At 38.4% G+C, this 14,262-nt stretch overlaps 1 protein-coding gene across 1 annotated transcript; it reads right to left on the bottom strand.

Annotated features, from left to right (window-relative positions):
• Window positions 1-5,818: 5,818 nt before the first annotated feature.
• On the bottom strand, window positions 5,819-7,280 carry LOC135085734 (glucose-1-phosphatase-like). Its single transcript, XM_063980532.1, has one exon. It carries the CDS (start codon window positions 7,101-7,103, stop codon window positions 5,934-5,936), a length of 1,170 nt encoding a protein of 389 aa, XP_063836602.1. The 5' UTR covers window positions 7,104-7,280; the 3' UTR covers window positions 5,819-5,933.
• Window positions 7,281-14,262: the final 6,982 nt, after the last annotated feature.

Below are 14,262 nucleotides of genomic sequence, written 5' to 3'. Positions count from 1 at the left end.
CACTTACCTCCTGGAGGGAGAGCCTGGAGCGAAGTTAGGGAAGTGTTATGCCTCACAACTTACTCCATTTGTTCGTCACATCCATCCGCCTGTTAGGGAAAAGCGTAGGCGACGTAGGCCGCGTAACTTTTAAGCTAGTCCAGACCGCGTTGCGTCGTCTGAACTAGAGGGGGAGGTTGTAACGCGGCAACGCTATTTCATAACGTTTGTAACGTTATCGCGCGCGAACAACGCAACGTTAGTGTTATCACGCCATCTCGTCTAATAGCGAATCACGCGGAAGTATGGTGCCGCGCCCTTTCCTCGGCCAATCGGCGCGAGGCAGTCCCCCCGCGCGTCTCGCGACTCACGCGGAAATTCTAGAAGTTTCCTTCTTCCCGGTGCGCGACGCCAACGTGAACGGTCGATTTTGAGCTAGCCTATGTTGAAATATGTAAATTCCTATAAATGTTTGCCACGAAGTTTGTTTAGTCGTAAGCTTGAGTTCAATAAATGATTATTGTGAAACCACGACTAAAAGCCTCAAAAAATCTCTAGTGTAGTAAAGAATAAAATATTATTAGAGGTAAGATAGCCAGTTCCTCTGTGGTTGAGGATTCCAGGTGAAGCTCGCTTCCACCTTCGGCCTGATCATCACTTTCCATCATGTGAGATGCAGGCCAAGAGCTTCCTCTTTGTGGATTAAAAAATATTCTCGTTATGATTCTTCAAACTCTCAATTATTTTTTCAAAATCACTCCAAGAACAAAAACCATTTTCATCGATTTCACATTGGTTTAATTCCAGTAATTTGAACTGCGGTGGATTTTCCAAACTGAGTTCTGAAGATTGTCTTAGTTGCGTATAAGATTGGTAAACGTAATGGATTTTTAATAATTCCTTCTTTTTGATGTTGTCAAACCATTTCTGAAATACGATTTTTCCACCAATAGGAGTCAATTCGTGCTGATTTTCCAACGAATATGGTTTAAAATCGAGGCTATTTAAAACGGTATACATATTTGCATCGTGACCCATTAATAGTGAAATCTTTGGAACGCTATCGTTAAGAAAAATATTGGACATAAATTTTATTAACGGTTGTGCTATATCTTTGGCAACTAATGTTGAATTAAAAATGATATTATGATAGCTTCTACTTAATCTCATCAGAGATTGCCATTCTTTTGGAGATTTGAGGCACCCCCAAGCGACATCACTCAATGGAAACCCTTCATAATACTGCATAATAAATGCATCGACAACAGAGTTTCCTATTTTCAACGGCCCAGATACGTTTGGCTTTTCTCCGCTCACAACGTATGCTTTATTTTTGTCCGTAGCCAGATTACATTTATGCTCATCTCTGCATATCTCAGAGTTCTTAAAATCTAAAATAAGGTCTAAATCGACGCCATTTCTCAACTGCTCCATAGAGTAATAAACGTATTCGATCTTCAAATACAAATTTGAGTCATCGCCGCGCCATTTTTGAAAAACAATTTTCCCGCCAATCGGCGTCAGTTCCAGCTGACCTGTCAAACTGTATGGAGAGAACCCCAATGCCGCCATCACACTATTTAGATTCGAGTCATGTCCTACCAACATAGTGAATTTAGACGCGGGGGAATCCAAAAGTTTGTCGCGCATGTATTTCAGCATCGGCCGAGAAATATCTCTTGATAAGTAAGACTGATTGAATCGCACGTTTTGGTTTTCTCTAGTCAATTTCAATAGAGTTTCAAAGTCTTTTTGGTCCAATTTCCCCCATGCGATGTCTTCCATCGGCGAGCCATTGTAGTAACTCATCAAGAAGAAATCTGCTACAGAATTTCCTATAGCCAAAGGCCCATTAACATTCGGCTCTTCGCCGACTTGGTAAACAATAGAATCCTTTGCCATGAAATCGCATAGCTTTTGTTGTTTACAAATATCCGAATTTTCCATGTCCATTATTCGGTTCAAAATTTGATACGCGTCTTTCAATTTCAAATTGTCTAATTTTTCGTTCATATGAAAAACATAATCTTCTCTAAAAGAGTCTGTAGTGTTTCTTACAATCGGTAAAAACATAAATTCTTTTTGATTATTTTTTTTATAGTGTACAACATTGCAGTTCATGAATGCACTCCTCGCGAACGCCTCAGCAGTCTCTATTGTTCTATGTACTTTATTCGGGTAAATATACACTGATTCATCACTTGGACACTCGTCTGTTAACAATGCAGTACCTTTCAGCCACTGATAGAAGTATTTACCCATTTTTTCTTCTATTTCAACACCTTTTTCAGTCAAAAATGAAGCTGGCACGTTCCACTCAGGCCATTTCAACGTAGTCACCATCTGTAGATCTTCCGACAGTGGAGCTCTAATATTATGCCTACTTAGAACAAAAACTTGCTGCAACTCGTAACTGGCCACTAATACTGCGAGATTACAAATAAAAAATGACGAAAAAACTTTTCCCGCCATTTTTGACACTGACAACTTATTTTATCACTTGCGCATGGAATAAATTGTTATTATTATTCAGGGAAGCGACGTACTGAACTGCAACTTTAGCAAGACTGATTACGTCTCGCTGATCCGATCTGCACGTTTCGTAAACCACAAAACGATAAAAAGGAACTGCGAGGCACCGTTCACACCGAATCGTAACATTCGATTGGTTGAGCAACGATCGATTGTATTTTGTTTCTAATTAATACGAGTTTTTTAATCAGATAATTAGAAAAATTACACAAAATTATAACAAGGTTTTTAATTATTATTTTAATGCAACCGACGCTGTGTAGGTTTGTTGTCGACACGACAAGAAGAAGAATGCAACATTGACCGTAGTATTTGTCCGTGGTGCATGCATATCTTTTCATAAAGGTTACTAAACCTTTGTTTGTCACCTGTCATCCGCTTTGCAATGGAGGGAAATCGAACCTTAATTTCGAACTCCTCCTATGTTCTTCTGATTAATTACGTTGCGGGTCTAATGACAGTTTAATTTTTTCCCGGGACAAACTTGACCTTCACTGGTGGGGTTTTTATTGGCTGTCAAGCTGTGGATCCTGGCTACACAGGGGTTGCCTGATCATCACTTTCCATCATGTGAGATGCAGGCCAAGAGCTTCCTCTTTGTGGATTAAAAAATATTCTCGTTATGATTCTTCAAACTCTCAATTATTTTTTCAAAATCACTCCAAGAACAAAAACCATTTTCATCGATTTCACATTGGTTTAATTCCAGTAATTTGAACTGCGGTGGATTTTCCAAACTGAGTTCTGAAGATTGTCTTAGTTGCGTATAAGATTGGTAAACGTAATGGATTTTTAATAATTCCTTCTTTTTGATGTTGTCAAACCATTTCTGAAATACGATTTTTCCACCAATAGGAGTCAATTCGTGCTGATTTTCCAACGAATATGGTTTAAAATCGAGGCTATTTAAAACGGTATACATATTTGCATCGTGACCCATTAATAGTGAAATCTTTGGAACGCTATCGTTAAGAAAAATATTGGACATAAATTTTATTAACGGTTGTGCTATATCTTTGGCAACTAATGTTGAATTAAAAATGATATTATGATAGCTTCTACTTAATCTCATCAGAGATTGCCATTCTTTTGGAGATTTGAGGCACCCCCAAGCGACATCACTCAATGGAAACCCTTCATAATACTGCATAATAAATGCATCGACAACAGAGTTTCCTATTTTCAACGGCCCAGATACGTTTGGCTTTTCTCCGCTCACAACGTATGCTTTATTTTTGTCCGTAGCCAGATTACATTTATGCTCATCTCTGCATATCTCAGAGTTCTTAAAATCTAAAATAAGGTCTAGATCTTTGTATGAATTATTTAAAGATAACGTTTTAAATTGAGCTTTCATGTCGTCTATGACAATATCTCTGAAAATCGCAGACTTATTATGTATCACTGGGTTAAAAACTGGGTCAACTTCTGTATTCGAAGTGTGAATTGTTATATTACATTCCGGGAATGCATTTTTTACGAATGCCAAAGCCGAAGCTCGTGTCCTTTGCTTTGTGTTAGCGTACACATAGAATATATCTTCGGACGGACAATTTTCAGTTAGTAGACCTTCTTGAGTCAACCATAAGGAGAAAAATCTTCCCATATATCCTTCTAAAATCTTTCCTTTAGCAGTTAGATACCCAGGCTTTTCTTTCCAAGTAGGCCAATTTCTCGGAGTCATATCGGCCAAATATTTGGACAAAGGAGTTCGTAATCCATGTCTGCTTAGTATCACAACTTGCTGAAGACTAAATCTTTGGTCTTGGGTCTCTTGAGTACGCACAAAACTCACAGACAGCAAAAAACAACACCAAAAAGTTTTTAAACACATTTTAAAATACTAAAGAGGTAAAAGTACACAGAATTTTTATAACATATGCGTTCTAAATTCGAAAGACAAAGAACTGCAGTGAAGATACGAAGAGAGACTGATAAAATATTACATCACAGAAACAAGTATAGCTGAGTAGATTGCATAAGTAACACTTTTAGGCATAACGGACAACGGCCACTTACAATGTATAACTTAATCTACGTTTGCTTACCTAATGATTATTCTTCAAGATAACTAGACCTTTTAATTAACTATCACCTTTAAGAAAAACAATAAACGAAAGTGAAATAAAATCGTAAAGTTTACAAACAAAACACAACAACACAGTCGATGAACGATGAAATGTCAACTTTTTTATTTTAACGACTGTCAGTACTGTCACTGCGCTACGAGTGTCAGCTGTCAGCATAGAGGAATTAACGGCTGTCAGGTCAGCGTTAACGTTAAAATAGCACAATAACGGTATTCGGTAATTATTTTTTTGCATTTTAAGCATGTTTAGCTTCTGCACGGTTCGCATAGACGCATCCTCTCGCAAATTTGCCATCGCATTCAATCACAAATGCGACTAACAAGGTCACATCTTATTAGTCTTTTCACTTGTATTACACGATATTGAAGTATCATTAAGGTCAACATACCACGGCAATCTGGCAAATGCCACGGCCTAAGACCCTAAACCCTCCTCCCCACAGAACAAAATATACCCTCCCCAAGGTCCATGGCCCCCCTCTGAAAAATAGCCCCAGACTTGTACGCCACGGGCTCCATGCAAAAAATTGGCCACGGGCCTCGGATTGTAGTTTAGTTACGCCACTGATTTTATGGCAAGTAAACAAACAAATATGGGGTTCATAAGGGGCCAATGATCATACACAATTTTTTGATTGAGTTCGCAGCACGTAATCATTTCATTTTGCATAGGTACATTGTAATTTTGCAAAATAATAAAATAATATAGCTCTGCCTTTCGTCACGTTTCCACTGATAACGTGCAAGCAAGTTCATGACCGAGTGACTAGACTTGATATTAATAGAAAATCAGTGATTAAGATGTCGTGCCCTGCGTGCCCAAACAACTGCACGCAGGAAGATTTATGAACGCTACTGACAACGCCACTCTTCTGGCTGAGTTTTGGGCTGACTCTGTGTAGGTTTGTTGTCGACACGATACTATAAAATAATAAGAAAGAAGTGACTTGTTATTAAGTAAAATATCAACCTTTTGTTTCCTGTAACTCTCCCACCAAGTTTTGTGGAAGTACAGTAAAATACTTGGAATTCTTAAGTACTTAGCTCGAAATAAAAGTACCTACTTATTTAATGCCTTCTCGTTTACTCGGTCATGTTGTGATATCAAGATGCGATGGGGGCTGGAATGTACCTAGGTATGTGCCGAATAAAAAATATAACCCTCCTTCTGACGTAGTAGTCGAGTAAAAAGGAATTAGTTCGATTCATGGAAGAATGTAAATACTTGGGTAGGTTTTATTTAGGCTTAGATTATTCTAAAACATAATTTTCTACATTATCCTAATTACATAGTTGCAGGGGTTAATAATTTCTTTAGGAATTTTCAGTTAGTTTACATTATATTAAGCACCTTTACAAAGTCACTCCACGGACAAAAACCTTCTGTGTTCACTTTACAGTCTTTCAATTCCATAGTTTTTGAAAGAGGCTTCTCTAAATCGACGCCATTTCTCAACTGCTCCATAGAGTAATAAACGTATTCGATCTTCAAATACAAATTTGAGTCATCGCCGCGCCATTTTTGAAAAACAATTTTCCCGCCAATCGGCGTCAGTTCCAGCTGACCTGTCAAACTGTATGGAGAGAACCCCAATGCCGCCATCACACTATTTAGATTCGAGTCATGTCCTACCAACATAGTGAATTTAGACGCGGGGGAATCCAAAAGTTTGTCGCGCATGTATTTCAGCATCGGCCGAGAAATATCTCTTGATAAGTAAGACTGATTGAATCGCACGTTTTGGTTTTCTCTAGTCAATTTCAATAGAGTTTCAAAGTCTTTTTGGTCCAATTTCCCCCATGCGATGTCTTCCATCGGCGAGCCATTGTAGTAACTCATCAAGAAGAAATCTGCTACAGAATTTCCTATAGCCAAAGGCCCATTAACATTCGGCTCTTCGCCGACTTGGTAAACAATAGAATCCTTTGCCATGAAATCGCATAGCTTTTGTTGTTTACAAATATCCGAATTTTCCATGTCCATTATTCGGTTCAAAATTTGATACGCGTCTTTCAATTTCAAATTGTCTAATTTTTCGTTCATATGAAAAACATAATCTTCTCTAAAAGAGTCTGTAGTGTTTCTTACAATCGGTAAAAACATAAATTCTTTTTGATTATTTTTTTTATAGTGTACAACATTGCAGTTCATGAATGCACTCCTCGCGAACGCCTCAGCAGTCTCTATTGTTCTATGTACTTTATTCGGGTAAATATACACTGATTCATCACTTGGACACTCGTCTGTTAACAATGCAGTACTTTTCAGCCACTGATAGAAGTATTTACCCATTTTTTCTTCTATTTCAACACCTTTTTCAGTCAAAAATGAAGCTGGCACGTTCCACTCAGGCCATTTCAACGTAGTCACCGTCTGTAGATCTTCCGACAGTGGAGCTCTAATATTATGCCTACTTAGAACAAAAACTTGCTGCAACTCGTAACTGGCCACTAATACTGCGAGATTAAATATAAAAAATAACGAGAAAACTTTTCCCGCCATTTTTGACACTGACAACTTATTTTTTTTATCACTTGCGCATAGAATCTATTGTTATTATTCAGGGAAGCGACGTACTGAACTGCAACTTTAGCAAGACTGATTACGTCTCGCTGATCCGATCTGCACGTTTCGTAAACCACAAAACGATAAAAAGGAACTGCGAGGCACCGTTCACACCGAATCGTAACATTCGACTGGTTGAGCGACGATCGATTGTATTTTTTTCCTAATTACTTAAACGAGTTTTTTAATCTGATAATTAGAAAAATTATAACAAGGTTTTTAATTATTATTATAATGCAACCGACGCTGTGTTGGTTGGTTGACGACACGACAAGAGAAGAATGTAACATTGAGTACCTACCTATTTCGCACATAGCGTATACTGCTTTAAAGCGTTTGTGAATACGGGTAAAAATCATCTTGCTACTTTTACAGAATAATAGATAATGTGCTAAGCATGCTAGTCTGTTTCTTCCCGAAATACTAGGGGTGCCAGGTGTCCGGCTTTAGCCGGACATGTTTGACTTTTTACGGTCTTGTCCGGCGAAATATTGGCTTGTCCGGCTTTTGTTAGGCTTTTTAGGGTTCCGTAGCCAAATGGCAAAAAACGGAACCCTTATAGATTCGTCATGTCTGTCTGTCCGTCTGTCCGTCCGTATGTCACAGCCATTTTTTTCCGTAACTATAAGAGCTACTTATACTGTTGAAACTTGGTAGGTAGATGTATTCTGTGAACCGCATTAAGATTTTGATGCAATAATAATAAATATTGGGGGCTCACACTCAGCCCATTGATTAATTTCGTTGCGGGTCCAATGACTGGAACAAACTTGACCTTTACTGGTGGGGTTTTATTGGCTGTCAAGCTGTGGATCCTGGCTACACAAGGGTTGCAGCGGTGGGAACGAGAGGTGGGTATAGTCCCGTACTTATATGCCAAAAACTTCCCAGTTGTGGATAAAAAATCATGAATTATTTAATAGTCATTGTGCAAATCTTGTTATTGAGGACTCAAAGGTCGGGACCGTGAAACTGACACGTCATTGTAACAAATAAAACCACGTCAACGATACAATAAAATTAATTATACACGAGTGATGAAATCTGAATCGACCTTATCTAAAATGCCAATGAACCATTATCGCAGTTAGATAACAATAAAACTTAAAATAACAATCTCTATTTGTAGGCTACTAGCGGCCGCCCGCGACTTCGTACGCGTGGATCCCGTTTTACCCCCTTCATCTATCTTACACGGTTTAGATTTTTTCATACAAATGTTATTTCCCGCTAACTCCCGTTCCCGTGGGAATTTTGCAATATCCTGTTGTAACTAAGCTTTAAGTTTACTAAGGTACCTGCATGCCAAATTTCAAGCGTCTAACTTAAGCGGTTTAGATTTTAATTTAATTCCCGCTAATTCCCGTTCCCGTGGGAATTTCGAGAATTCCTTTCTTAGTGCACCTCTACGGTACCTAAGCTACGTCCCTTCCAAATTTCAAATGCCTACGTTTAGCCGTTTAGGCTGTGCGTTGATCTGTCACTAAGTCAGTCTGTTTCTCCTTTTATAATTTAGAAGATAAAATAAGAAGTAGAGATTGTGATTTTAACGCCCGTATTCACAAACATTACTATGAGGTCTCACAGTGCGCGTGGACGCACAGGGTCACACACAAACCAATCACAGAGCTCTATTCAACATCGTTTGTGATTGAGAGTCGAGAAAGAGCAATGTTCAGAAGCGGAGGCCACGTGGAAAGCGCAGCGTAGGACGTCCACCTACAAGGGGGAAGACCTCATAAAGGTAGCAGGAAGGCGCTGGATGCAGGCCGCTACCAACCGGGCGATGTGGAAATCACTGGGAGAAGCCTATGTTCAGCAGTGGACGTCCTGTGGCTGAAATGATGATAATAGGTTGAGTTCGAGTAAGGGGGCGTCCATTAATTAGGGGGGGGGGAGGGGGTCAACAAAAACCTCACTAAATCTCACGTGGGGGAGAGAGGGGTCTCGGGAAATATCACGTAATTTTTTCCGCAAGAAATAGAGTAAAATTGCCAGAAAACTGGATTATCTTCAGTAAAAAAAAATGATATTTTTTTATGATGATAATGACATTTTATTCTATACCGTTTAAACAAATAAAACTAAAAATGCCTCCGGCTGCATTTGTGAACACTAAAATGCATAATAAATGACGATATTAAGAAAATTATAAAGTACCTAGACCTACTTAGGTAGGTACCTATAATATAAATACTGAGTAACGCTGCCATCCAAAATAATGCTAAATACTTTACATATTATTGACTGACCTCTTACTAACCTACTTAGCGACAATAAACCAGCCAAGTGCGAGTCGGACTTGCGCACAAAGGGTTCCGTATGACAATTTTGTAGTTGTATGGGATTATTTCTTTCAAGCGTCTACGTGTTAGGTACCGTTATTAATAAGCAAAAAATTTGCCAAGTGTGTGTCGTGCCACGCGCAGTGTAGGGTTCCGTAGTTGTCCGGCGTTAACACAATATATTTCAGAAGCAAGCAATGAGGGCTATCGTTTTTATACTTAACAGTTGGCACCCCTGGCGATTGACAGGACCTTACTCTACAGTGGCGCCATCTTGATGAGTGCAAATGCGATAGTCCTCCTACCACTTTAGCGCTCACAAGTTGGCGCCACTGTCTTCGCTACTAGCAAGTGACAGGACCTTACTCTACAGTGGCGCTAACTGGTGAGCGCTAAAACGATAGCCCTCATTAGGTACTTCATCTAAAGTCACTTTTAATATTTTCTTCTAAGGAATTTTCAGTAGTTAAGAAATTTTATAATACATGAGTTAAATGACTCTTAACTAAGTAACTGATCTATCTTAACCGTTATAGTTTTCCTTGAAAGTTCATGAAAAGCAGTATTATTATGATTTTTTCCAGATTTTTCAAGCTAACAGCTAGTTTTTAGAGGGGGGGGGGGGGGGGGGCGTGACATTGATAATTATAGACAACGAGTCTTAGTAATAAATGTAGGTATCTTTCTTTCATAATAGGCTCCTGTTTTTACCCTTTGGGTATGGAACCCTAATAAGTACAATTCCTTGTTTGTTGATGTGTTTTGGCAGGTAGATAGCCAGTTCTGTGTTGTGGATTCCGGGTGAAGCTCGCCTACCCTCGGATCTCCATCAGGTAAGAAGGTGACTGGGTTGCACCATCTACTTTAACTTTAACAAACGTCAAGTCTGTCAAACTCCATACAAAAATTAGCCGTTAAGGCTGTGGTTAAGGTTTAAAGTAAGGTGGTGAAATTCAGCATAAAGATTAGTCCCACACTACGAGGTAACTAACAGAGAGGAGAGCGTATCTTCACCTTAAAGGCCGGCAACGCACCTGTAACGCCCCTGGGTCTGCGGGTGTCTATGGGCGACGGTAATCACTTACCATCAGGTGATCCGCCTGCTCGTTTGCCTCCTGTCACATAAAAAAAAAACAAGCGAAGTCAATTATAAAGCTTGTAAAAAGAGGGCAAAAGAATAAAATGAGCTCGCTCATCAAATCAATACTCCCTGGCTTTATCTCGGTGGAAAAGACGAGGTAATCCGCTATACATCCCTACCCTTTTTTTTTGCGTCGGGAAATGCTTTGCGCATGCCCACTGGTTGATGGGGACAGTCAGTCAGTGGGTTATTTGATTGATTTTGATTCTTTCTTTCTTTGATTCCTTTTTGGCGGTGGAAAACGAGCTATTCTATTTTTCTTATTATGTTCCTCAAGACTTAAAAGTCTTGCTAAGTTATAGTAGGCATGTCACCTTATGAGTTCATAGATCCAACGGTCGCAGCGGCAGACAGAAAGGTTATCAAGAACATAGATAAGTATGCGCTGGAAAAACGTGTGGCTAACGCATGTATGCAGTTAATTAACGTAGGTTAATGTACCAGAAAGAAAGAAGCATGTTGGGAATGAGACGTATGTATAAGAAAAACTAAAGTTGTAGATCATAATCCTACTAATATTATAACGCGAAAGTTTGTATGGATGTCTGGATGTCAACATGTTTGTTACTCTTTTACGCAAAAACTAACGGATTTCGACGAAAAATATTTACAAAAAAACGGCATCTATCTATATTGCTTTTGACGTTCGTAACGACGAAGCCGTGCAACGCCATCTATCAAGCCCTGTTCAAACTACTGCTTTTGACGTTCGTAAATAATAATATTGAAATTTTTATTAGGTACGGGGTAAAACGGGGTGATACGGGGTAAAACGGGGTTCATCATCGCGTACGAAGTCGCGGGCGGCCGCTAGTAGTTGATAAAACTCATAAAACTCATTTATTTCTGTAAGTAGGTAGGCTTTAAAAAAGCACTTTTACACGTCCCAGTATTAACCCTACCACTGCTTCAGGACAATAAATGGGCCAATGAGCTGCTGAGAAGATGAGAATTTAAAATCGACGTTTCTTTCTTCTACAGTCCTTTATGAATAATAATGAAAATTACCATTCGGTGTGACTGAACCCGGACCGGTTTATTGAATAAGCGAATTGAAACTGTAATAGGTCTACATCGTTGTTTTGGGTTGTAGGGTCATTTCGCTGGTTCTCGTCCAATTAGCGAAGTTGCCAGCTTTGTGATGCGAAATGAATATCTTGAAATACCTTTACATATATGTATCCTTTGTTGTTTTAGTCCTTATATAGTCTACTTTACGTTGATTCTTCTTCTTCCTCGGTCCCTCACTGATGAGGATCGCGACCACAGATAGTGTTCCTCGACAGACTGCGGTCATAATATATAAATAAATAAATAAGCTGTGTAGACCGCACGATGCAAACTCCCGCCCACCGTCTAACCACATGATGACAAGTTTACGTTAATATTACATGAGAATAAGTAAATATCACGGTTTGTTTTATAAAAAATATTTTATGCAAAAGAGGCGATTTCGCTAGTTTTCGTAAAAAAAAAATGGTTTTCGTCCTGGTATACCATCGGCAACAATGTTAACTATCCATTACTGTCATGTCGTCTCGTTCTATCGCAAAGAATCATCATTTGATGATAGCGAGAGCAAAAAGGAAATGGATAGTTAACAGTATGGCCATGTGTAGAAATTATCTATATATATAAAAATGAAACCCGTTTCGCGTTGTCACGGCATCACGTGTGAACGGCTGAACCGATTTCGATAATTCTTTTTTTTGAATGTTTGTGGAAGTCCAAGGATGGTTCTTACGGAAAAAAATATTAAGAAAATCTCTACGCTAAGGCGGTACGAAGTTCGCCGGGTCAGCTAGTTATTGAATAAACAAAAAACCCAACTGCGTAAAAATGAACTAAAAAGATGAAAACAAGCCTTAGTGTTCACAAATGCAGTCGGAGGCATCAATGACTAATTCTTTTGTGGGTGATATGCATAGCTGGGCATTAACTCGTTAATCCGTTAACCATTAATTAACGAAGTTAACATTTCTATTAACGGATTAACTTTTAAGTTAGCTTTAAAAAAATTAACGGACTCGTTAATTTCCGTTAAATTATCCTAAGTCCGTTAATCGTTAATCCAGTGTACCTGCATTTACCAAAATGATACAGCAGGCACGCTGAAAAACGCTAGAAAAACGCGTTCTGACAAGTACGTTTGGGTTTTCAGAACTTCCAGAACCCAAAACAACAGTTTTTTGTAACAAGATCACTAACGCAAATAAAAAATGATATTTTTATTATTGACTTCACTTGTTAAGTAGTATGTGTGGGACAAATCTTGCAACTGAATTTAAGTCCAGAGTTCTCTTCAACCGATTGAGCTGAAATTTGGTATACTTATGTAAGTACGATGACAATGCAATGTTATGGTACCATTGAGCTGATGAATGAGGACTAATGAGGGTTTTCGCGATTGAAAAATCCGCCAGATGGCAATACGTAGACGCGAGGTCTAAATGCTTCGTGATTGGTGGATTTTGACATATTTGTCAATGTCATGTCAAAAATAACCAATCATGCAGCATTTGGACCTCGCGACTACGTATTGCCATCTGGCGGATTTTTCAATCGCGAAAACCCTCATTGTACCAAGGCTCTGAGATTGAGATACAACTAAAAAGTGTAAAATAAAATTTAAAAAAAACCGTTTTTTAAAAAACAAGCGTTTATTCTAAAAAACGAAATAAATAATTGTTCTTATGCAAGGTTCAAATAATTTCGAAAGCTTGTAGCGCAAACATAAAAGATGAATAAATTCCATGTGCAATTATTTTTTTCCTTTTATTATCACGTGTTAACGCATTAACGATTAACGTTAACTTATAAATTGCAACAAATCCAAACTTGCACGGAAAGGTAGGTTTAATATTCTAGTTTTACGTAGGTACTTAGTTGTGGCAACTCGGTCAAATGGACGAAAACAGGAGCTGGACGGAAACCAGCGCAATGACCCTATGAACTGTGGCGATGTATTTAATTATGGTTATCAAAAATAACGTCCTGGGCAAGTAAAGTTCTGGGTGTGATCCGGTTCATTGGCCCAAGGGTCCACGGGGGCCTCAGTAATCCAATTTTAAAGAAATTTTTGAATATCCTTGAATACACTGCGCCTTTAGTCCCAAACTAAGCAAAGCTTGTTCCTATTTACTAGCATAGCTGGGCACCGTTAATCAAATAGTTAACTTCGTTAATCGTTAAACCGTTAATAAAAAAAATAACTTCGATAAACGTTAAAACGTTACATTCAGCAAGATTTAACGCAAGTTAACGTTAATCGTTAATCCGTTAACACATGATAATAAAACGAAAAAAATAATTGTATGCAAGTTCAAATAATTTCAAAAGCTTGTATCGCGCACGGAATTTATTCCTCTTTTATGATGTTTGCGCTACAAGCTTTCGAAATGATTTGAACCTTGCATACAATTATTTTTTTCGTTTTAGTAACAACTGCATTTCAGAATAAAAGCTTGTTTTTAACAAAGTATTTTATTTTACATTTTTTAGTAGTAGACTAATGCCTGTTTTCATCATCAATCCCTAATTTTTAAGTGACTCCTATGGTAACAAATAATATGAAATTTGTTTTCATAGAGGTCACTTAAAAATTAGGGATTGATGGTGAGGAAATTTTTTTAGTCCGTCAATTTTAGTATAAAAAATATTGGAGACGTAT

This window comes from Ostrinia nubilalis, chromosome 29 (assembly GCF_963855985.1).
Source record: "Ostrinia nubilalis chromosome 29, ilOstNubi1.1, whole genome shotgun sequence".
Classification (NCBI taxonomy): Eukaryota; Metazoa; Arthropoda; class Insecta; order Lepidoptera; family Crambidae; genus Ostrinia; species Ostrinia nubilalis.
Note: the sequence above shows the minus strand (reverse complement) of the source record. Positions and strands in the feature narration are given on the sequence as shown.

Coding starts and splice junctions, on each gene's coding strand:
- LOC135085734 (XM_063980532.1), bottom strand. CDS start 7,103: ATGGCGGGAAAAGTTTTCTCGTTATTTTTTATATTTAATCTCGCAGTA.